This window comes from Lissotriton helveticus, chromosome 9 (assembly GCF_964261635.1).
Source record: "Lissotriton helveticus chromosome 9, aLisHel1.1, whole genome shotgun sequence".
Classification (NCBI taxonomy): domain Eukaryota; kingdom Metazoa; phylum Chordata; class Amphibia; order Caudata; family Salamandridae; genus Lissotriton; species Lissotriton helveticus.
The window spans coordinates 122,219,277-122,242,075 of NC_136070.1; the positions used below are offsets into that span (position 1 = coordinate 122,219,277).

The 22,799-nt window shown below is 46.5% G+C and overlaps 1 protein-coding gene across 1 annotated transcript in view; it reads right to left on the reverse strand.

Moving 5' to 3' along the window:
- The window catches only part of VTI1B (vesicle transport through interaction with t-SNAREs 1B), a 187,979-nt gene that overhangs the window by 31,101 nt on the left and 134,079 nt on the right, over positions 1-22,799 (reverse strand). The window contains exon 5 of the mRNA XM_078659591.1: positions 13,383-13,444. Within this exon, the coding sequence (XP_078515717.1) occupies positions 13,383-13,444 (62 nt within the window). The remainder of the gene's footprint in view (positions 1-13,382; positions 13,445-22,799) is intronic.

The window sequence follows — 22,799 nt, forward strand, 5'->3', positions numbered from 1 at the left end:
GAAAAGGGAGGCCTCGGCCTCTGCAACGGGTATATATCCTGTCCTCTCACCGAAAATAGGGTCCGAGGTTAGCTCAGACTCTAGTGTCCCTACAGCACCTCCACGCCCTAAGGTTTCTCCCGTACCCGATGATTTTATTACTACCTACTTAATGGAACCTCCTCCTGCTTATACCAATCAGGTAATAGCCAGACGAATAGTCGCCCAAACTGAAACCACCCCTGACACCTCAAGCGAACCTCCACCCGTGTTAGAGTGCGATTATGACCCAACCCCAGGGGAAGGGTCACAAGCAAATATCTCTCTTCACTTACGAGAGACCCTAGAAGGTTTACAAGAAGTGCCAAATGTCACAAATTGCCTAAATAAAATTTACGAGGCTCTCCGAACTGGAGAAAACTTAGAAACGTTACAGGAAGCTATTAAAAATAGACCCATAGCACATAAAAGATGCCTCTCACGATTCATGATCACTTGTTTTATCAGAATGATAGCTAGCACAGGAAAAAGAGTTCCTGATGATTTATTACAACTAGATCAAGCAGTAGTCGCAGGAAATTATAATAAAATAAAAGAAATAGATCTCTTTATTCCTCTCTTCACGAGCAAGGTTTCTGATTACCATCAAAAAGATGCCCTTACCCAGGAAACAGAGAATGAAAGTACAAACAAAGACAGGGGAGAAGGAACTTCTTTTCACGGTGCAGTACGTTCCCGTATCCCTCATTCTCAAAATAATGGACAATTCAAACTTAAAACTAAGAAATGGTCAGCCCCCATAGATAAGTTGTTCCAACGAACATAAGAAGCCCTAGATGATTGGATGGACGACGAGCCTCCACTCACGACACAAGAAAAAGAACTCGCTAGATCAAGCACACATTGGGTATCTCAATACTCTATATATGGCCCTGATATAGTTGCCCAAATGTTCTTATCAATCCCTCTAACTTCTCAAAGATTAGCCAGCATCTATATGGTTCAACACCTCATTACAATGTACGAAGACACTGGTTGCCCGCCTAAAAAGTTACACTCTCTCTTACGAGACTGTTTAGAAGGGAGGTGGGTGGCCAGGGGACAAGAGTTTCTAAATAGTTTCCTTGACCTACGACAGCGATATGTTCAGTGCTTTACAGACAGAGACAGTTATGATATAAATACCCATCAATATGACCAAGGACAGTTCCCTCTCCGAGAAGTACACCCCGTAGCAGACTCCACAGGGAAGTTACAACAAACGTTTGTTTATACCCCTCTGACAAAACTAGAGATACTAGAGATGAAGAAAATGGTCCCTTCTCATGAAAAGGATCCCTCGGGTTTCCACAGGGAACTCAAGGATATCCTCCAAATCGGTTCCTTTACTTACAAAAGACCTCAATATTCTACTCAAGGTCCTATTACCACAGGGAACGTATGACAAACTAAAGGGAAAGGACTGGGAGATTGAAGGGAAAAAGGTAACCTGGACAGAATTAGAAAAAGAAGATGCCACTCGTAATCCCAGACAAGGTTTGGGACCTCTAGTTCAGGAACTCCCTCGCTGTCTCCCTAAAATACTGTCCCAGTTGCTGACCACTAAGAAAGAAGATTGGGATGCTATCTCTGCATGTAAACAGAAACCAGATGAGGAGATAGGGGACTATTATTCCAGGTTAGAGAAATGCTTCCTCATCAACAGCGGCCTCTCCTCCGGTGGAGATGCCTATAGTCGATTATTTGTTTCCAAACTCGTAGAAAATGCCTTGCCCACGATCAAAAATAGAGTACTGAAGGTAGAAAGTACTTGGCAAGCAAGCTCCCCCTCACAAGCACTTCAGATGCTCCAATATCACCAAAATAGAATTAGGGACGAACAAGAACAAGAAAAGAAGAGAACAAAAGATACTAAAATGAAGGTATTAGTAGCACAAACTAATACGATCCAACAGACCCCTAAACAACCCCAAGTATCACAAGAAAAAGTTACTTGTAATTACTGTAAAAAGCCAGGACATTGCGTGCGTGACTGTCCAGTATTACAACATAATATTGCCACTGGGAAACACAACCTCGTAACTATCCCCCTCGTCCTTCTGCTCCTCCAACTGATGCTAAACCTACCACCCAACTCTATCAGTACCCAGTGTCATCCTATCCTGAATTCCCCACGATCTCATGAAACAGCTGGGAGGAACACGATAATCGTCCACCAATACCGGTCCCGGTTGACCAAGAGGGTCCCTATGTACATGCTAAACTCCTAGGTAAGGAAGCAAAATTTCGGATCGACACCGGGGCTAGTAGGACGACAGTTCAGCACAACGAAGTTCCCAAGGTACCCCTCTCTGGCTCAAATAGTATTTCCTTGGGTTTTTCTGGTACACCTGTCATCAACAAAGTTTCTGAACCAATTTCACTTAAAGTTGGTCCTCTTACAACTTCCACCGATTTAGTGCTTACAAATTTCTGTCCCGAAAATCTCCTTGGCATCCAGACACTAAAAGAACTAGGTGCTATAATAGGTTGTTCCCCAGAAGGAGTCCGACTATTCCTCCGAGATTTTAAAGGTCATTTCACCACACGAGAACTAGATGTCAGACTAAGAGACATTCCTGTTACATTATGGGCTACTGATCCAACAGACGTAGGATTTATGGATATTACACCACACCTAGTGACATTGAAAGAAGGCGTTGTCCTACCCAGTGTCCGTCAGTACAAATTACCCCCAGATGCAGAACAAGCCCTTTTCCAGATTATTGGTGACCTGATACAAAAAGGAGTAGTCAGAGAAGTACCTTCCAACATATGTAACTCGCCAGTTCTGCCAGTCCGAAAGAAAACTGATGACGGTGCGCCACCAGTCTACAGACTCGTGGTTGACTTACGTGAACTCAACAAATGTGTAGTACCACAATACCCTGTGGTCTCAGACATCAGTACTCTGTTAACAGCCATAGATCCTGAGGCTACACATTTTACTGTAATCGACCTGAAGAATGCTTTCTTCAGTGTACCCATCCACCAAGATAGTCAGTACCTATTCGGATTCTCCCTACAAGGTCGTAGTTTCTGTTTCACAAGAGCTCCCCAAGGATATACAGAAAGTCCCAGTATCTACAGTCAGGCACTTAAAAGACAGCTAGATGACATTGTTCTGCCCGCCAACACGACATTGTTACAATATGTCGATGACTTGCTGATCACCGCACGCTCCAAACCAGAATGTGAACAAGCTTCACGAATTGTCCTAATGTTCCTTGCACAACATGGCCACAAGGTGTCACCCTCGAAATTACAATTGTGTTTACAGCAGGTGGCCTACCTAGGACACCTGCTGTCAAAGGAGGGTAGGGCACTCACACCTGAAAGAATTCAACTCATTTTTAACATTCCTGTCCCCAAGACACAGAAAGAAGTCCGTGCTTTTATTGGTCTCACGTCTTATTGTAGACAGTGGATTCCCCAGTTTGCATACCTGGCCAAACCCCTGATACAGCTAACAAGCACAGCCTCTTCCCCATTGCCATGGACACCGGAGCACACTTTTGCTTTTGACACCCTCAAACAGGCATTATGCTCTGCACCTGTCCTAGCCACACCTGATTATGCCAAACCTTTTGTCCTCTGTCACAGAACGGGAAGGTACAGCCTTGTCAGTACTCACACAAACACAAGCTAACAAACACCGTCCCTGTGCTTATTTTTCTAGCACTCTTGACCCTGTTGCACAAGGTTTGCCGGCCTGCCTGAAATCTGTTGCAGCTACAGCTCTAGCAATACGACAAAGTGATTTCATAGTACTAGGACACTCCCTTGAAGTACAAGTTCCACATGCAGTAGAATTGCTTTTGAATAGGACACAGACACAACACTTAACCATAGCTCGCCTCACAGGTTACGAAGTCACTCTGTTCCAACCCCATATTATCATCAAAAGGTGCAATATCCTCAACCCAGCTACGCTACTGCCTACGGTTCCAGTTGACAACCAGGTTCATGACTGCTTAGAGGTGGTCGAACTAGTTACAAAACCCCGGTCTGATCTTTCAGATGTCCCTCTAAGTACACCAGAACACACACTGTTTGTAGACGGTTCCTGTGTGCGCCTCCAATCAGGCGAACTCTCCGCAGCCTATGCTGTCACTACAGAAAACACCGTCCTTCTAGCAGCCAGAATACCCGTACATTCTGCACAAGCAGCAGAACTAATAGCTCTCACCCAAGCATGTGAATGGTCCAAAGGAAAACGAGTCAACATCTACACCGACTCACAATATGCATTCGGGGTAGTTCATAATTTCGGCATCCTTTGGAAAGAGAGAGGTTTCCTGACCTCTCATGGAACCAAGATCCAACATGGAGACCTTATCCTCCAGCTACTAGAGTCAATACACAAACCCACAGAAATAGCCATACTAAAATGTAAAGCACACACCAAAGTTGTAGACTCTATCACCAGAGGTAATGCTCTGGCTGACGCCAAAGCTAAACATGCTGCTCAGACAGAATCACTAAACACCGAAACCACCATTAGTACTATCTGTCCAGTTATCGATCCGGCCAAGGATGTAGTAGACATCCAAAATCAAGCCACAGAAACCGAAAAGAGAAAATGGGAAGAGAAGGGAGGTTCACACACAGATCAAGGTTGGGTAACACAGGACAAGTCCAAATGGTTTCTCCCTGACCTAATGGTTCCCATAATGATAGAAACTGCTCATGGTCCCGCACATCTAGGAGAGAAAGGAATGTTAGACAGTCTAAATCTGATATGGCACGACAAGCATCTGCGTGCAGCAGCCAAACAAAAAGTACGAACCTGTATGATTTGCTGTCAGTTCAATCCAGGGAAAAGTGTATCCGTTGAACAAGGAGGGTTCCATCCTCCAGATCACCCCTTTGAAGTCCTACAAATGGACTACATACAGATGGAGAGATGTCGGGGATATAAGTATGTCCTCGTAGTAGTCTGTACCTTAACTCGATGGACTGAAGCATACCCCGTCCCAGACTATGGTGCCCAGATGACTGCCAAGCAATTGGTGAGGGAATTCTTCCCTCGCTACGGGTTGCCAAGAGTCATTTACTCTGACAACGGACAACCATTCTCCTCTAAATTGATGGAAGCTGTCTCCTTACTGCTAGGATACACCTGGAAGTTTCACTGTGTTAGGCATCCACAAGCAGCAGGCCTAGTCGAACGACACAACCAGACATTAAAAACAAAATTAGAAAAAATATGCGCTGACAAACAAATAGATTGGGTTACAGCTCTTCCGGTTGCCCTCTTCTATATGAGAATGGTGGCACATTCCCGGACGGGTCTGTCCCCCTATGAAATTACATTTGGGAGGCCTCCGAATATCTGGGGTGTCCCATCTCCTAAAAAGCTAATTGACATTGATGCAACTGTACTGACAGATTACTTGGCTTCTTTGATGTCTGCACTACGTTCTTGCCGTTCACAGGTGGCTGCAGCCTTTCCAGACAAGACCGCGCCCGATGAGCACCCCCTTCAGCCTGGTCAATGGGTGCTCGTCAGAAATTTTGATCGAACCAGCCCTCTGGAGAAAAGGTGGACGTCCCCCAAACTGGTGCTGCTGACGACGAGGACCGCCATCAAGGTCGAGGGACGGAAAGGGTGGTTGCACGTGGCGCATTGCAAACCCTTCTACGGACCAACTCCGGACACTGTTGCTGATCCTGAGACCAGAGACACTGAAAAAACAGACTTTAAAGACACTGAAACGACAGACTTTATTTCACCCCTCCCAGAACTTTCACCCCAAGAAGAGTACAAATCGCGGCTGCGATCCTACCCCAAACAGACTTGAGACATTTGCATCTGAATCCGGCCTGCCAGTGGCTATTTAAGCCCAAGACGGACGCTTGGTGAAGCGGTTGCTGGGAAGAGTCCAGTTACTGGTGCATTTTTTTCCTCTCAAAGATTAAGCAGCCGAAATTATGAAGATAAAGACTCATTGTGCGAAACTGTTACATGACAAAGTTACCCTTTTCCTTTTCCTTTCGATCATGATTCTTATTTTCTGCATCATGGCTTGTCTAGGTTGGTTCCTTCATCTAGCTTTCCCGCCGTCTTCCCCCGCGCCCTTGAATAATACTGCTATGCATTCACACGTAGATCTTCCTCCACATCTCATGAACAGAAGAAAAGAGTTCTTCAATAACACATTCATCTCCACACTTCACCAACATCAATTGGTGATTAACAAAACAAATTGTTGGGTCTGTGGTTTAATGCCACATTCTGCGCACGGAGGAATGCCTTTTATTCCTCTCCCTTTTGGCTATGCTGGATCTACCTATGCACTCTCTATGATGTTCTCCGCCTCGGTTAGGAACATTCCTGAGACCCCGATCAAAAAACGCTAGTACCTGGAATGAGATAAAAGCAAAAACAGTACGAGCCGTCGCAAGGATGGTAACCCTCACAGCAACATGGGGACGAGCAGACATTAGTGAAAACACCAGTTACTCCCTCTTTAATGACACCACCTCCTTTAGGGAGACATTTTCAGTCCAGAAAAGACAGACAGACCAGGGAGGATGGGCCGTGCCCCACCAGGGCCTATTCTGCGTAAGAGGAAAGGGCAAGGGTCAGAAAATGGGAGATAGTGAATGTAACAAGACCTACACCCTACCTGATCCAAATTTCCCAACGATGGCCACTGCCCCCAACACCTACTTTATCTGTGGACCTCACGCACGCACTTGGTTACCTCAAGGCTGGTCTGGAAAATGCTACATTGCATTTCTCCTTCCTCCAACCTACACCGCCCCAGCTGATTATCATCTCGGTGACCCCCCGACCGTAATTAATAGACGGCGAAGGGGGCCATAGATGCTGAAGATACAGCGGGCCAAGAGGCTGGCGATTTCTTTAAAGGAGTCATCCCATTCTGGGGGCCTATGATCAACAGCCGCCACATAAGACAACTGACTCGTGTAGTCCAGGGAGCCATAAACGAAACAGCCGGTGCATTAAGTAACATCACTGCTGAGATGGCTGCCGACAGACTCATGATGTTACAAAACCGTATGGTCCTAGACATCATATTGGCTGACCGTGGTGGTGTATGTGAACTGATCGGGTCCAGCTGCTGTATATTTATCCCAGATAATGCACCCTCGGTGTATGCCGCTATTTCCCGCCTTCATATACTTTCCAGAAAACTAGATGCAGACACTGGTGCCTGGTCCCTGACAGGTTGGCTCTGGAGCCTCCGGTCCTCATGGGGATGGATGGTGCTTGCAGTCCTAGGTTTTGCTCTAGCTATTCTCTTCACCTGCTGCCTCTGTATTCAGTGTGGTCCAGCACTCTGTAGTTTCTGTATCACTACCTGCATTCCCAAAACCCAGACCAGAAAGAAAGAAAGAATCATGTTACAGGAACAAGTAAACGACCTAATGAGTATAGAGGTGGACTAGAAAAAGCAAAGAATTTTAGAAGGGTATATTATGGGACAAGCAGGGAATGTGGAAAACGATTATTTATCATACAGTTATGTCCCATCATACACCCTCTTCCGTCACGTCCCCGAGCCCATCATGCCAAAACACGAGCACACGAGAACACGAGCACCCGAGAAAAACGAGCACAAACCGATCACACGCTGATCATGCGCCTCATGTAGTTACACACGCGCTCTCCTTCCCCAAAAAATAAGTCAAACGCTCATCCTTATGGTCAAAGCGACTCCGAGAACCAACTGCCTCACTCAAACCGTGCATTACTGTGGTTAAGCCGATGCCGAGAACAAGACCCCCCCCATCTGTAACCATTTCCCTACAATTGGGCCAATTCCGAGAAATAGGCCCCATTCTGTTAAACCACGATAACCAATTCCGAGAAGAAGAGCCCCCGAATGCTGAAACACGACAAACAGACATCCTGTCACGACCACCTCTCCCTTATCTAAGGAACCAGCCTAGTGTTATTTCTCCACACCTTCGCCTCTCTTGTGCTTCCTCATTCTAAATCATGACTCAGCCTTATCTCCTCCACCATGTCTTCACTCTTTCATGACGCTGCCTCCTTTTATGGTCACGACTTCTGTTTTATTGCAACATATGATCCGGGCCTACATGACTTCTGTTTCATGTTAACGTATGATCCGGGCATGCATTAAAGGGAAGCTCCTTCCTCTTTTCCTGCTATAAATACTGTGTGTTCAGATAATAATGTTAGAGATTCTTCCGATCCTCCTCAGGTGACGGAGCTCTCCCTTAACCCGAGTTACTGAATAAAGACCCTGAATTCGAACCACCACGGACTCTGCTCTTCATACTTGAACTTATTGATATTGCCTAGAAATTCAGATCAAGGTAAAATACTAAAATATTTACCACAACATGTAAACATTAAAAAAGAGAGGGCTGAGGGCCGACCCCTGAGGGACTCCACAACCAAGGGGCTTCTTATCTTTCGACAAGTAGGGTCGACACCATATCTGTTGCGTTCTTCCAGACAGGAATGATTTTATCCATGCCAGTGGTGTGCCCTGTATCCCCATGTTACGGAGCCTATCCAGTAGTATGGAGTGGGACAAGGTGTCGAATGCCGCGGACAGATCGAGGAGCTTCGCTACGGTTCGAAGAGCCAGGTCTTGAGGAGTCTTCTGAAGGCGAGTAGGTTTTCGGTCTGCCGTAGGTGGGTAGGAATGGTGTTCCAGTCGATGGCGGCAAGATAGGATCTGCCGCCTGAGGTTGTTCGTTGGATGCGGGGGACGGCGGCGAGGGCAAGGCTGAGGCTGAGGCTGGCGGAGCGGAGCTGGCGGCGAGGGGTGTGGAAGCTGAGTCTGCTGTTCAGGTAGGCTGGTCCGGCGTTGTGGAGTGCTTTGTGTGCGTGGGTGACTAGTTTGAAGGTGATCCTCTTGTCGACGGGGAGCCAGTGTAGGTTTCTCAGGTTGGGGGTGATGTGGCTGCGGCGGGGGACGTTGATGATCAGTCGGGCGGAGGCATTTTGGATGCGCTGTAGTCGTCGTAGGTGTTTGGCTGGGATTCCGGCTTAGAGTGCGGTGCCAAAGTCCAGCCTGCTGCTGACGAGGGCCTGTGTCACCGTTCTTCTTGTTTCAGTCGGGATCCACTTGTAGATCCTGCGGAGCATGCGGAGGGTGTTGTAGCAGGGGGAGGAGACGGCGTTTACCTGTTTGGACATGGAGAGGGAGGAGTCGAGGATGAATCCAAGATTGCGTGCGTGGTTGGTGGGTGTCAGTGCTGTCCCCAGAGTGGTTGGCCAGCAGGAATCGTCCCAGGCTGAGGGGTTGGGTCCGAGGATGAGGACCTCCGTCTTGTCAGAGTTCAGTTTCAGATGGCTGCTCCTCATCCAGTCAGCGATGGCCTTCATTCCGTCGTGGATGTTGGTTTTGGCGGTGCGTGGGTCCTTGGTGAGGGAGAGGATGAGCTGAGTGTCATCAGCGTAGGAGATGATCTTGAGGTTGTGGTGGTGGACCACTTGTGCGTGGGGGGCCATGTAGATGTTGAACAGCGTCGGGCTGAGGGAGGAGCCCTGGGGGACGCCGCAGAAGATGTCGGTGGCTTCGGATCGGAAAGGTGGGAGGCGGACGTTCTGGGATCTGTCGGAGAGAAAGGATGTGGTCCAGTCGAGGGCCTTCTCTTGGATACCGGCTTCTTGGAGGCGTGTTTTTAGAGTGTGATGGCAGACCGTGTCGAAGGTGGCCGAGAGGTCCAGGAGGATGAGGGCAGATGTTTCGCCGTGGTCTAATTGGCGCCTGATGTCGTCTGTGGCAGCGAGGAGGAAGGCTGTCTCGGTGCTGTGGTTTCGTCTGAAACCGGATTGAGACGGGTCCAGGATGTTGTTGTGTTCGAGGTGGCAGGTCAGTTGCATGTTGACGATTTTCTCGATGACCTTCGCCGGGAACGGGAGCAGGGAGATGGGCCGGAAGTTCTTGAGGTCCTTGGGGTCCGCCTTGGGCTTTTTGAGGAGAGCGTGGATTTCGGCGTGCTTCCAGCTTTCCGGAAATGTCGCTGTTACGAAGGAGATGTTGATGATCTTCCGTTGTTGGGGTGCGATGGCTGCGTCTGCCTTGTTAAATATGTAGTGTGGGCACGGGTCTGTCGGGGATTCTGAGTGGATGGAGTTCATGACCTTGCGTGTCTCAACGTCGCCGACGTTGGACCAGGAGGTCAGGCGGTTGGTGCTGTTCGTGTTCGGGAGAGGGGTGGAGTCTGGCGTGGTCAGGTCGGTGGTGTTGAAGCTTTCGTGGATGTCGGCGATCTTGCAGTGGAAGAAGATGGCCAGTGAGTCGCACAGTTCCTGTGAGGGCGGGATGTCATTGGTGTTGGCGCTGGGGTTGTAGAGTTCTTTTACAATGCAGAAGAGCTCTTTGCTGTCCTGTGCGTTGTTATCCAGGCGGTCTTTAAGGGAGGATCTCTTGGCTGATCTGATGAAGTGGTGGTGTCTGCGGGTGGCGTCCTTGAGGGCAGCGTGGTTGTCCGGTGTGCGTTCGTGGAGCCATTTCTTCTCCAGTTTCCGGCGTGCGCGCTTGGAGGCCAGGAGCTCGTCGGTGAACCAGGTGGCTCTCTTGCTGGCGTGGTTGTTGGAGGGTTTCTTCAGTAGGGCGAGGGTGTTGGCACAGTCATTGATCCACTGTCTGAGGTTGCGGGCTGCGGCGTCTGGGTTGGTGGGGTCGGTGGGTGGGTTCTTGGAGAGGGTGGTGATCAGCTGATCTTCGGTGACTTTGCCCCAGCAGCGGCGAGACAGCTGTTGGGTGCAATGGTGCGTGGTTGGTTTTTTGAAGGTGAAGTGAATGCAGCGGTGGTCGGTCCAGTGGGGTTCGGTTGTGTGGTCGAAGGTGACGTGGGTGCTTGTGGAGAAGATGGCGTCCAGCGTGTGGCCGGCGGCGTGGGTGGGCGCGGTGACGAGTTGTCTGAGGCCGAGGTTGGCGAGGTTGTCGATCAGCAGGAGGAGTTGGCGTCGTTGTTGTTCTCTAGGTGGACGTTCAGGTCCCCGAGGAAGATGTAGTCCGTGGAGGCGAGTGCGTGGGTGCTGGCGAGGTCGGCGATGAGTTGCTGAAGCAGGCCTGGGGTCCGGGTGGTCTGTAGATGAGAGTTCCTCTGAGGGTGGTTTTGGGGTCGGTGTGGATCCGGAAGTGCCGGTGTTCGGCGGTGTTGAGGGAGTCGTCTGCGTGGGTGGGGACCTTGAGGGTGGACTTGTGGACGATGGCTATTCCTCCTCCGATGCCGTTGGCGCGGTCCCTGCGGGTGATCTTGTATCCGTCTGGGATGGCTACGGCGATGTCTGGTGCAGAGGAGTCGTTCCACCACGTCTCGGTCAAAAAGGCTACGTCCGAGCCTGTGGTGTCGAGCAGATCCCAGAGCTCGATGGCGTGTTTGCGTACGGAGCGGGTGTTGAGGAGTATGCAGCGGAGGTGGTTGGGTCTGGTTCTTGGTGGTTTGATGGTTCTGTTGCAAGTCAATCTGCATCTGCGGCAGGAGAAGGGTCCGTGGGTGTGTTTCGGGGCGGCCTGGTTGCAGCGTTGGTCTCGGCCGGTGTTGAGAGCGTGGAGGGAGTTGGCGTCGTAGCTGAGTCTGGGTCGGGTGCGTTGTGAGGCACGGGGGCCATGGGTTCTGGCGCTGGGTTCGGTCCAGGCGCAGACGGGCTTGCCTTAGGTGCGCCGGCTTCCATATGAGGGGATGTGGGAGGGAGGAGCAGCTGGGAGTCAGGAGCGGGGCGGCGAATGGGATTGCAGGTGGGCGGGGCCGCAGGGACGCAGCGGCGGGAAAAACAAGAGGGGCCGCGGGAGAACTGGGCACAGGAAGGAAAAACTAGTTTAGGCAAGAAAACAAGTACAGGCACAGAGGAATAAAAAACAAGTCTGGGCAAGATAGCAAGTTAGGCACAGGGGAATAAAAACAAGTCTGGGCAAAAAAGCAAGTTAGGCACAGGGGAAAAATACAAGATTAGGTAAAAACAATGCAGGCAGAGCCGTGCAGCAGCGTGGGGAGCTACCTGCCTGAGAGCAGGGTCATAGGTCGCTCCTTTCACCGCTGCGCGGCTTCCATATGAGGGGATGTGGGAGGGAGGAGCAGCTGGGAGGCAGGAGCGGGGCGGCGAATGGGATTGCAGGTGGGCGGGGCCGCAGGGACGCAGCGGCGGGAAAAACGGACGGGGGCCGCGGGAGAACTGGGTACAGGAAGGAAAAACAAGTTTAGGCAAGAAAATAAGTACAGGCACAGAGGAATAAAAACAAGTCTGGGCAAGAGAGCAAGTTAGGGACAGGGGAATAAAAACAAGTCTGGGCAAAAAAGCAAGTACAGGCACAGGGGAATAAAAACAAGTCTGGGCAAGAAAGCAAGTACAGGCACAGGGGAATAAAAATAAGTCTGGGCAAGAAACCAAGTACAGGCACAGGGGAATAAAAACAAGTCTGGGCAAGAAAGCAAGTACAGGCACAGGGGAATAAAAACAAGTCTGGGCAAGAAAGCAAGTTAGGCACAGGGGAAAAATACAAGATTAGGCAAAAACAATGCAGGCAGAGCCGTGCAGCAGCGTGGGGAGCGACCTGCCTGCGAGCAGTTCATGCTCAGAAGCTTAGCATGACGCAGAACATTGTAGGTTACAGGTAACTGTGGTCTATACTTTATTTTATGCATCTGTACGTCTACAATTTTCATCATCCCACAGCACTACTGGAATATGAGCACAACTTACAGTTCAGGCATTCTTGCTAAACGGACTGACAGTGGTCTCTGGACTGTACATATTGTTGCTTTGGATAGTGAAGAGCAAGGTTACAATAGAATGACGTATGGTTTAGTTATGGAAAGTGGACAGCCAGATCCTTACATGGATCTGTATAGAGTATCACTTTGATATTTGTTACGTTCTGCAGTGGTACACAGTTGCCCACTGCTCATTTCTGGGTTGCTGCACAGTTTGCAGGTATCTTTTCCTGATTGTGTGGATTTTATGCAATACTGCATGTGTAGTGGTCATTGCGTAGATTGTGCTACATTACCTGCTTTGGTTAATTTCACTTGCCTTGTTAATGCTTTAGCACTTGTTGTCTGTATTCACATTCTTTCCTAGGGAGGGGAGTTCCTTAGTTTGGTTCGCTTGTAAATTAAAATGGGTTGCCTGATTTAGGATTAGGTATCATTACACAACTGGTATTTGCCAACACAACTCCATTAATCCCATGCTGGCAAACATACCGTGTGTGCACCCACCACTCCCCTCCCACACCCATCTTCAAAACTGAGACCATGCCAAATAACTAGCCATATTGGTCTAAAACAGCTGGAGAGAAAAACATTAAACACCATTGTCATGCATGTCACAGGCTTAAAAATGAATTTTAAAATAATATTTATTAAAAAAATAAAAAACTGTGAGAGCAATACAAACTTACTTTCTAGACATGGAACGGAGGATCTTTCGACTCTTGCTTAAATTTTCACTTGTGTTTATCAACTGGAAAACATAAAAGTAGAGTTAGTTACATCTTGCATGGGTGCTGACGGCCTGTATCAAAACACTGAAAAGTTGAAACAGCACAACTGAGCCCCTACCAAGGTGACTTTCAAAGAGTCAAGGAGCAACAATCTATACCAGCTGTCAAACCATGACACAACCCCTGCACGTCCAATGGCTGGCCACATCTGCCTGAGTCACCATCACAGATCCTGTGTGGTTACTGCGCCCTTCCAGATTCTGAGAAACTAGCATACAACAGCACTTTTATTTTTACAGCCAACACAGAGTGGCATGGATGACAAGTACTGAGTGCAGAGCGTCCCTGCTAGGATTAGGTATACTCTACTAAGCAAACAGTTTTATAGAGCACTGAACCAATAAAGACCCAATATGAAATATTAGAATTTAACAATTTATGTCTGGTGGGAAAGCAAGAGATTCAAGGGAAATAGCCTTTAAGGGGAAGAGCTGTAGCTCACTACAAGGAAGCAACTACCGTTTTTCAGTATTTACTGCACTTAGGAAAATGATTCAAGGCAGTGAATCGAGGGATAAGTCACTTGTCATCTCGAAAAACAAGCATTCCTAGAATTTATTTATTCAAAGTTTTATATAGCGCGAACAGGATCCTTACAGATATCAGAGCGCTTCACAAAGACAGGGATGCAATGAGATTACAAGATGGGGGTGCGCAATAGCATTGATTTTTTCAGAAAAATGATAACCTAACTCAAAATTATTTATTGCCCTTTCCGAACCTAAATCTTTCAAGCATGAATAAAACTTGGTCCCACAAAGGCCAAAGCTAATTTAATTTAAAAATAAATCTCCTCCTCTACTAATACCACAGCATCATATTCAAACACATTTATACAAACTTAAACACTTGCACCAATCCCTATCAGTAGTTAAATGCAATAAATTGTATCCAATAAAATCGAAACCATTTGGGCCAAATATCGTACCCTCACAAAAAAACACAATGTCCAAACCTACACGAAAGCCACAAACATCCGATTTTCCAAACAGACATGTTACCATAGACAAACTATCCTAGATGATAAATCAACTTAACCGTCCCATATACTGCCTAGACACCCTACTGACAAAAAACTCCTTTAGCCTCCCGTTTAAGGGGAGCTTAGTGTGGCTCCTTTCCCCTTCCTTCTTAAACTACCCCTTCCATTCACCTTGCCTCTGTCCTAAAACTGTCCCAGTACCCCCGTACAGCAGTTTAAAAACAAGCATTTGCAATGCAATAGGTCTCGCAGTTACGAGAGTTTCAGCTATTGGCATTGTAAATAATGCCTTTTATTTATGTTTTTGAAACAAAAACAAAAAAAGGCATTATTATTTGCAATGTCAATAGCTCAAACTCACGTACATGCGATACCTATTGCATTGCAAATGCTCGTTTCTCAAGTGACAAGCAGTGGATGTAGAGCGGAGGTGCAGAGTTCCTGCTCTGATACATTTGCCACGTGTGATCTCCTTTGCCAGCTTTCAGCCCGGGAACAATTCTGACAAAATGATTTATCACTTGTCCATGAATTGTTGCATTTGTATCCATATGGTGCTTGGGATGGAAATAAAATTCACATATACACCGACAGGCTGCTGCATAGCACATCAATCAATCACTCAATGAATGATGTTAGGTGCAGCTTGCTTCTTCTTTTTCTAACAGTTTTTTGAGAATCATCTTGGCGAGGCCATGTCAGCCACCTACCTCTGGTATCTATCCACCTATCTGGGCCGAGAGCACCCCTCACATGTAAAAAACACAAGATAATGGACGGAATGTTTCACAATGGCAAAACATTCACCCCCAGTCACAGATCTGGGTTTAATCCATCGTTATTTTGCTCACCAAGCCACCCCAGTTCAGACATGGCGATATGCAAATCAGCCTCATGGGAACAGATCAGGCCGAACTGCCAAGCCATGTCTTCCCAGGACCGGAATCAAGCATCCTAGGACCGGTTTCTGGCTATCAGCTGTCTTCAGCCAGGATAGCTTGACGCCAGTGGCTTAGTGAGCATGGGACCCACGTCTGGTCATACCCTTCCCACATAGGGTGAACAGCAAAACACCCCTCACATGTGGCTCTTTGCTACTCTTGATTCTGCACAGTGGTGAAAATTGTGCACAGAAACTTACTGTTGCCACATATATAGAAAAATATTAAGAGGGAACATTAAGTGGCACTGTTCCTCCATCTGTAGCCGATTAAGTAGGCTTTACTACTTTGGATACATTTTACAGCATCATGTCGTAGTTTCAATATGTCTGTAGGAAAAGGAGTGCGAGTACATTTTAAAATCGCAACTTACAGCACACCTGTGGTAGTTTAGGCCAAAGGAGAAATCCAGGACTAATAATGAAGCAAGTCAATCTTCACTGAACTACTGCTGAGACATCAAAACCACCAGATTAACCTCTGGTCAGCAGGTCTAAAGATCACGTTGGTTGAAGTGGGTGAGGGGTGGGGTGCTTGAGAATGAATAGACAGGGTCATACTTCATTATATAAAAGGTCAAGGAGCTGAAATATTTGGTGATCTGAAAACCTCAATCTAACCAGAGGATGCACCACGTGAAGCACATAATCCCTAGCGACACTAAGTCACGGCTGTCCGTATTGGTCCTGAGAGCTGAAATAGAAGGGCATGAACTTGTGAAATCATTAGTGTGAAGATTTTATGTTGAAAAAATGCCCCCCCACACTGCTTAGTGGCTGATGTGCTTGTTATCATTCTGCCACTAGGTGGCAGAGGTTACACTAAAAATAATATAACAAGCAAACACTTGGTACATAGTAAAGAAAAACAATTCATAGTTCACAAAACATTTCAGTTATGCTAAAACAAAGCAATGCTATGATTTTTCAGGAGTACTGTCCACTGGTCTGTAGGGTTTAAGCAAAGGAGGAACACAATCAGTCAGAAATTGAAGATGCTCAAATGATGCGAGCCGTGCACATCGCCTGTCTGTACGCGTGCACATGTCTTGTCCCCCTTCCGCCGGAAAATTGACAATAGATCTCGCCAAGCTAGCAGCGCATGCGCTGCGTCGCTAGGCTAAACCTAAATAGAATTTTTTTTTATGTCATTGCGTTGTCCGTCTGCCTCTCTGTCCCTACGACATCAAATCTACTTTAGTTTTAAGAGGCTCCCTTCAAAAGCCATCAGTTCCTGCTCAAGTTTCTCTCTTTTTGGCGAGCGCCAGGTGGTTTCTTTCCCCTTTGCTTCTTAGGCTCTGCCCTTGCATTCCTGCCCCTGTGCCACCATATGTCAATTAATGGCATTGTGGTTTTTTTTTTTACTTTGCTTTTTAGTCAATTCGTTTTTAATCAATATGCTATGTGTTTAAAAGAGGATTTAGCATTTATTTAAATTGACTCTTTATGTGTTTTTCAGTCCGAATTTGAAACACCGGGTTGATACAGTGTAAAAACACTGTCAGGGGCCTGCTAACAGATGAGAATAATTTTCAACAAACTTTGTCAAAAATGGTTCCAGGGACTCTGCTACTCACCTTATACACACCTTATACACAACTCTGTATACGACCTGTGTCAGATATAGCCGTTTTAAGACAGATACCACCTGGAGTGTGCAGTCGCAATCTGCTATAGAAGTATCATGTTTAGAACGCATAAAAGGTCATAGCTTGGGTAGCGGTAGGGGGGACGTAACTAAAATAGTTAATGATATAGGCTTGGATCGTCTCTGGCTGGACACCAGTCAAATAAATTGTGAGAGCACTGCAGCTGTTAGAGGTATGCTGAAATTTAAAATTCACTGTCTCTAGCAGCAGTATTAATCCTCTAACAGCCACATTTTTCCTACGGCCAAGTCCCATACCTAGGCATGCTATATCCTTAACTGAAACTTCTATTTATAGGTAAAGGTCAGGCTAGGACTTTGGCCGACTACAGGGTATCGTTCTAAATGAGTCGCACCAGTCTCAAGATTGCACATGAATTTTGGGGGTGATAAGTACACAATTTCACATTTCCTGATTTTCTGCACAAAAACAGCCGGCCCAAGATGGAATTGGCTTTACCCACTTTTCAGGAAGTTAAGAATAACTTCCTCTTGTGATTACCCGATTTCTGTGCCGTAGGACAGATTATATTGATATAGTTAGCACTCTTGGTTCTCACACATGATCTGCTTAGTTTTTTCCCGGAGAAAGTAACAAGAAGGCTTGCAGGGCCCGATTTGTACATTGATTTTACTGCAAATGAGCTACAAATTATTTGATGCATTATTAATGAATCATGCTCGAGAATGAATTTTAATGTGCTTTTAATGTTACTGTGATTTTAACAAGGACGCATCACTGTTATTTGGCTATGATTTCTGGATTTTACTTGCATGTTTCCGGAAGCCGCATCTTTAAATCTCGTCTTTGTACTGCTTTTTATGTTATGGCTATAAGAGGAAATATTTTAAATAAACCAACACAGTGTTTTAGATAAACCTGTTCACCAACCATGAAAGACAGCCTTGTTCTCCAATTGTTACTCCTGAATTGCCAGCAAAAGATTAACAAACTATTCATGCTCACCCCCACAGAAAAGATAGTTTATTCTCCTCGCACCCAACCTTTAATACTCATTTTACCTTACTCTTCTCAATTCAAGCTGGAAGGGTTCTTAAATAACCTCCTCAATACGGTACATTTCCAGTTCTAAGTCGTGTCCAGATGATATAATTTAGGAATAAGGGAATGCCATTTTCACAGGTGGCCTTCAGCTCTTTTTTTCCTAATGAAAGCTGTCCTTCACTGCACAGTTTGCCTCCACTCAGCCTGGAGAAAATTGGATCACATGACCTCAGTCTTAAAATGCTTCCAACACTTTGAAATCAACATTAGATTCAAATGTAAAAGCTTTATTTAACAGATAAGAAACCCGGAAACACCATTCCTGGCTCAGTTACTATCTCCAGAAGTCAATGATAACTCAGTAATAAAGACCCTTTCCATTTGAGAAACATCCTCTGCCTTTTAACTATTCTTCACTGGGGCTGTAATCAAAAATCGAAATGCTCTATTTCTTCAGCTAGAAATCAACTCAATCTTTTCGCCCTCAGGTAACTACTTTAGCTGAAAATAAAAATGTGAATCTTACAAGTTAGCTTGATCATTTACTCTTAAATTTCAAAGTACGTCTGCTTATTATGTCATTTAATTAACTTATTTTTGTATTCTCTACTTGCGTGCAAAGTGTACTAACATCTTGTGTTACTGCTGTAAAATGTTCAATTAAATGAATACATATTTAAAAGTATGAGAAATATGCTTCCCTGGTGCTCTGTCTGAGGTGGGGGGAGAAGTTAACTGGAAAATTCAAACTCTGGAGGCACATGGGGAGATGTAAGGCATAGGGGCAAGAAGAACAAGTTATTTACCTTTGGTAATGATCATTCTGGCGGATACGTACTACAGATTCCACACTAAATCCTGGACCTTTAAACCAGTACATCTCCCTGTCCATAGGTGGAGTCGCACATCTCTGCACAGACAACATTCCACTGCATAAGTGATGAGTGAAGCCGCATTTAAGTGCAACCCATGCACACCAACGTTAGTTGTTTTCTTAGGTTGTCTAAGGAGAACCCTACAAAGAGGTCATCGTACACCCAATGGATTTTGGTGCAATCTGTTTAGTACCCTCTTATCGTAAGGGATACAGCCTCTCTTCCTCCTTAGAAGGATGAATTGGGGCAAAGAATGTCGAATGGGTGACAAGCCTGCCTGACATGAAATGGACTGACCACTTTTGGCAAAAAGGAAGTTTGGATCCCCAACATTAACTTATCTAAGAAGAATGCTGTATGCGGCGAGTTTACAGAAAGAGCCTACAGCTTGCTCACAGACCTAGCCAATGTTAGTGTAATGCGACTGTCAAGACGCCTTAATGGACAGCTGTGCAGCGGTTCAAAAGGGGTGCACATCAATAAAGTGAGATCTATATTCAAGTCCCACTGTGTCACCGCAAAGAGCGTTGGGAGAAACAAGTGTTGCAAACCTTTCACAAATTCATTGCAACAGGTGATTTAAATAAAGGCTGATCCAGCAACCACAAAAAAGACAAGAGTGTCGACAAATTGACTTTAAGAGTGTCCAAAGCAAATCCTAGTTGGGGCAAAAACGACACATCAACTTGGATTGTAGTAGGTCAATTTGGTGGGAGCCACAACAAGCCACAAAATCAATTTTTAGAGTGGTGCCTCGCCTCCAAGATGACATTAACAACCTCAGGAAGATCAAATGAGATCAGTTGCCACCGCTCAATCTCCAAGCATGCTCATGACCAGGAGTTCTGGGTACCATACTCTCCTGGCTCAATTCACTGCCGCTAGGTTGACTTGGGCCCGGTTGCTCCTGATCTATTTGAAAGTTTTGGTCAGAAGAGGCAGTGGCATGAATGCAAAAAGTAGTCCTGAGCTCCATTCTAGGTGGAATTAATCTCCCAGAGAGAGACTTCTTGGGAACTCAAACACGCAGAAATGCTTACATTGCACATCCTCGGCAGTGGCAAAAAGATCAAGCCAGGATTCTCTCCACTGATTGAAACATGCCACCTCCAGATGTGAGGGCCGTTTGTAGTCCGTAGAGTGTCAGCGCCTGAATTAGTCTACCGTGGCTTTTAGAGATACTGGCAGGAGGACTATCACCAGAGAAACTCCCTGGTGGGCCAGCCACCTCCAGAAGCGTAGAGCCTCCTGGCATAGAAAGCAAGACCCCCAGCCACCCTGCTTCTTGCAGTAACACATGGTGGTGGTGTTATCTGTGACCACCTGCAACAGCCTTCCTCTTTTGGTGGGCTAGGCCTTCAATGTCAAGCAAATTACCATCACCTCCGACAAACTGATGTGAAGTCGAGCTTCCACCCGAGATCAAAGGTCTCAGATCTTCAGGCCTCCTCAACCCTGACGCGATGCATTAGTCACCACTGACTAGTGTAAGGAGAGGAGATTGCCATTGACCCAATTGCCGTCCAGCAGTCGTCACTGGACAATTTTGGCAGTCTCCTCTGACACCTGGATGCAGTATGACATTTTCCCCTGATGCAGTGCCCACTGACTTCAGGTCCCACTGCAGACCCCACGCTTGCCCTCTGACATGCATCACCAGCAAGATGCAGGTGGCCAACTATCTCAGCACTGTTATCCGCACTAAGATCAAAGTCAGAGGCTGAAACATCGGGATCATAGCTCAATTATCCAAGACTCTCCTGTCTGGAGGAAAGGCACAAAACTGTACCATATCCAGAATAGCTCTGATGAAACGGAATCTGCGAAGGAGTCAAGCGTGACTTCGGCACATTGAGGTTGAATACCAACTATACAAGGAGGTGCACTGACATCTGGAATTAGTTGACAACGGCTTGGGGTAATCCATCCTACAACAGACAGTTGTTATGAAGGGGAAGACTGGAACCCCAACCTCCAGAGATGTGCAGCGACCACCGCCTTTACCTTTGAGAACACCTGAGGGGTACTGTTGAGGCCTACAGAAGCACTGTAAACTGCAAATACGCCTGGCCTACTGCAAACTGCAGGTAACACCCGTGGGCCTGAAGATTAGGAATATAAAAATAAGAGTCTTGCAGGTCCAAAGCCACCATCTAGTGTGCAGGGCTAAGGGCAAACAGGACATTTGCTATCTTGAGCTTCTTGAATTTGTTCTTCCTCAGGAAGGAGTTGAGAAGAGTTGACATATGAAAAAGAATTAAGAACTTGGGTCCTTCTTCAGCACCAACAAGTAACGGGAGCACCACCCAGATTGTACTTCCAATGCCAGAAACATCTGTATGGGCACTTTTGTCAATAGGACTTGCACTCCCTGCAGCAAGACGACCACATGGTCCTCCATCAGCTGCCCCCATGGTGGTGGAAGGTGTGCTGGGCTGGAAAGAAATGGGAGGGCTTAACCCCGATATACAATTTGGAGGACCCATTTGTAAGAAGTGAAGGCTTGCTACCCATGGAGGAAATATTGGATCCTTCTTCCGATAGGGTGGTTGAGTGCCAGAAAGGACACACTATAGTAGTTTTGTGGATGCGAATGCTGGTAGGGAGGAAGACTTGCTGAAAGACCTTTTGGTCTGGTGGAAGGGTTGGATGTTGGCTGTATTGGAAATCACTACCATAGCATTGACAGGGGTGAAATTGCTGATGGGATTGTGGGGAAGGGAAAACAAGCCCAAGGATTGAGTTGTGGCCCAGATTTCTTTAAAACATTCCAGGGCTGAGTCCGTTTTCTTGCTAAAAAGACGAGAACCATCAAATGGCATATCCATCATGGATGCTTGGATATCCCTGGAGAAGAGCGTAAACCTCATCCACGCGTGGCGCTGAAGTTTCCCAATTCGAACCCATTGTAGAAGGCTGGCTCTTTATATAGTGGACCCTGTGTAAAGAGTCCAGGCAACCCTTTTTGGTTAACAGAGGCAAAAATTATACCACTAAATGCTCTCTTCTATGGTAGTGTGGGCGAGCAGTTTAGGCTGATCAGAGGGAAGTGCTAAGGATTTATTGCATACACAAAGGCAGTAAGCGAGACACACTCATAGAAATCGGACATCAATTTATAAAAATACGTTTTTTATATGTATTTAGATACCAAGATTATCGGAACCGGGTAAGAACTTTTCAAGATATGAATATTCACAGGTTTCAAAAGTGACACTGCAATTTCTGGGGCGGTAATTTTATCCTATGGGCACTTCTCAACACCTTACAGGACTCTTCCTGGACTTAGGGAGAGTATGGGGCAGCGTCCAAGGAAGTACCAACAGGTCACCTCGGGCGGCACTGGGGTGGCCAGGCGCAGAGGGGCGTTTCAGCGTCTTGAAGGTCGTGTCCAGGCAGGAACCCCATTGGTACACTTAAACTTGGGCCAGTGGCTTGTGTGCAGTGCGGCTTTATCTGGTGGCTAAACAATGTGATGAAAGTCTCAAGCACTCAATTTTATACAAAAGTTGAATCCTTTGTAGAATGGTTAGTGGTGCGAATGGGTTAATCCTCCTGGGAGTGAGGGTATCAATATATGGAAATAGCGCTGTCCTCGATAATAGAGGGACATCCCCCACTTCGCACTCAAGTAATAAAGTTTCTTGAATGCTTATGAAAATTAAAAAATTACTTTCAATGAATGGTGTTTATCAATCTTGAATGTTATTTACATGAAGATCAGTTTCATATATGCTTTATCTTAAAGGTTCCAAATCATTAAAGCATGATTTTATAAATCACTTGGATTCTGTTCAATTACCCAATGCATTTCAGGCCTTTGCCCTTCTTCAGGGGTATTACTACAAAAATCAAAATAAGTTG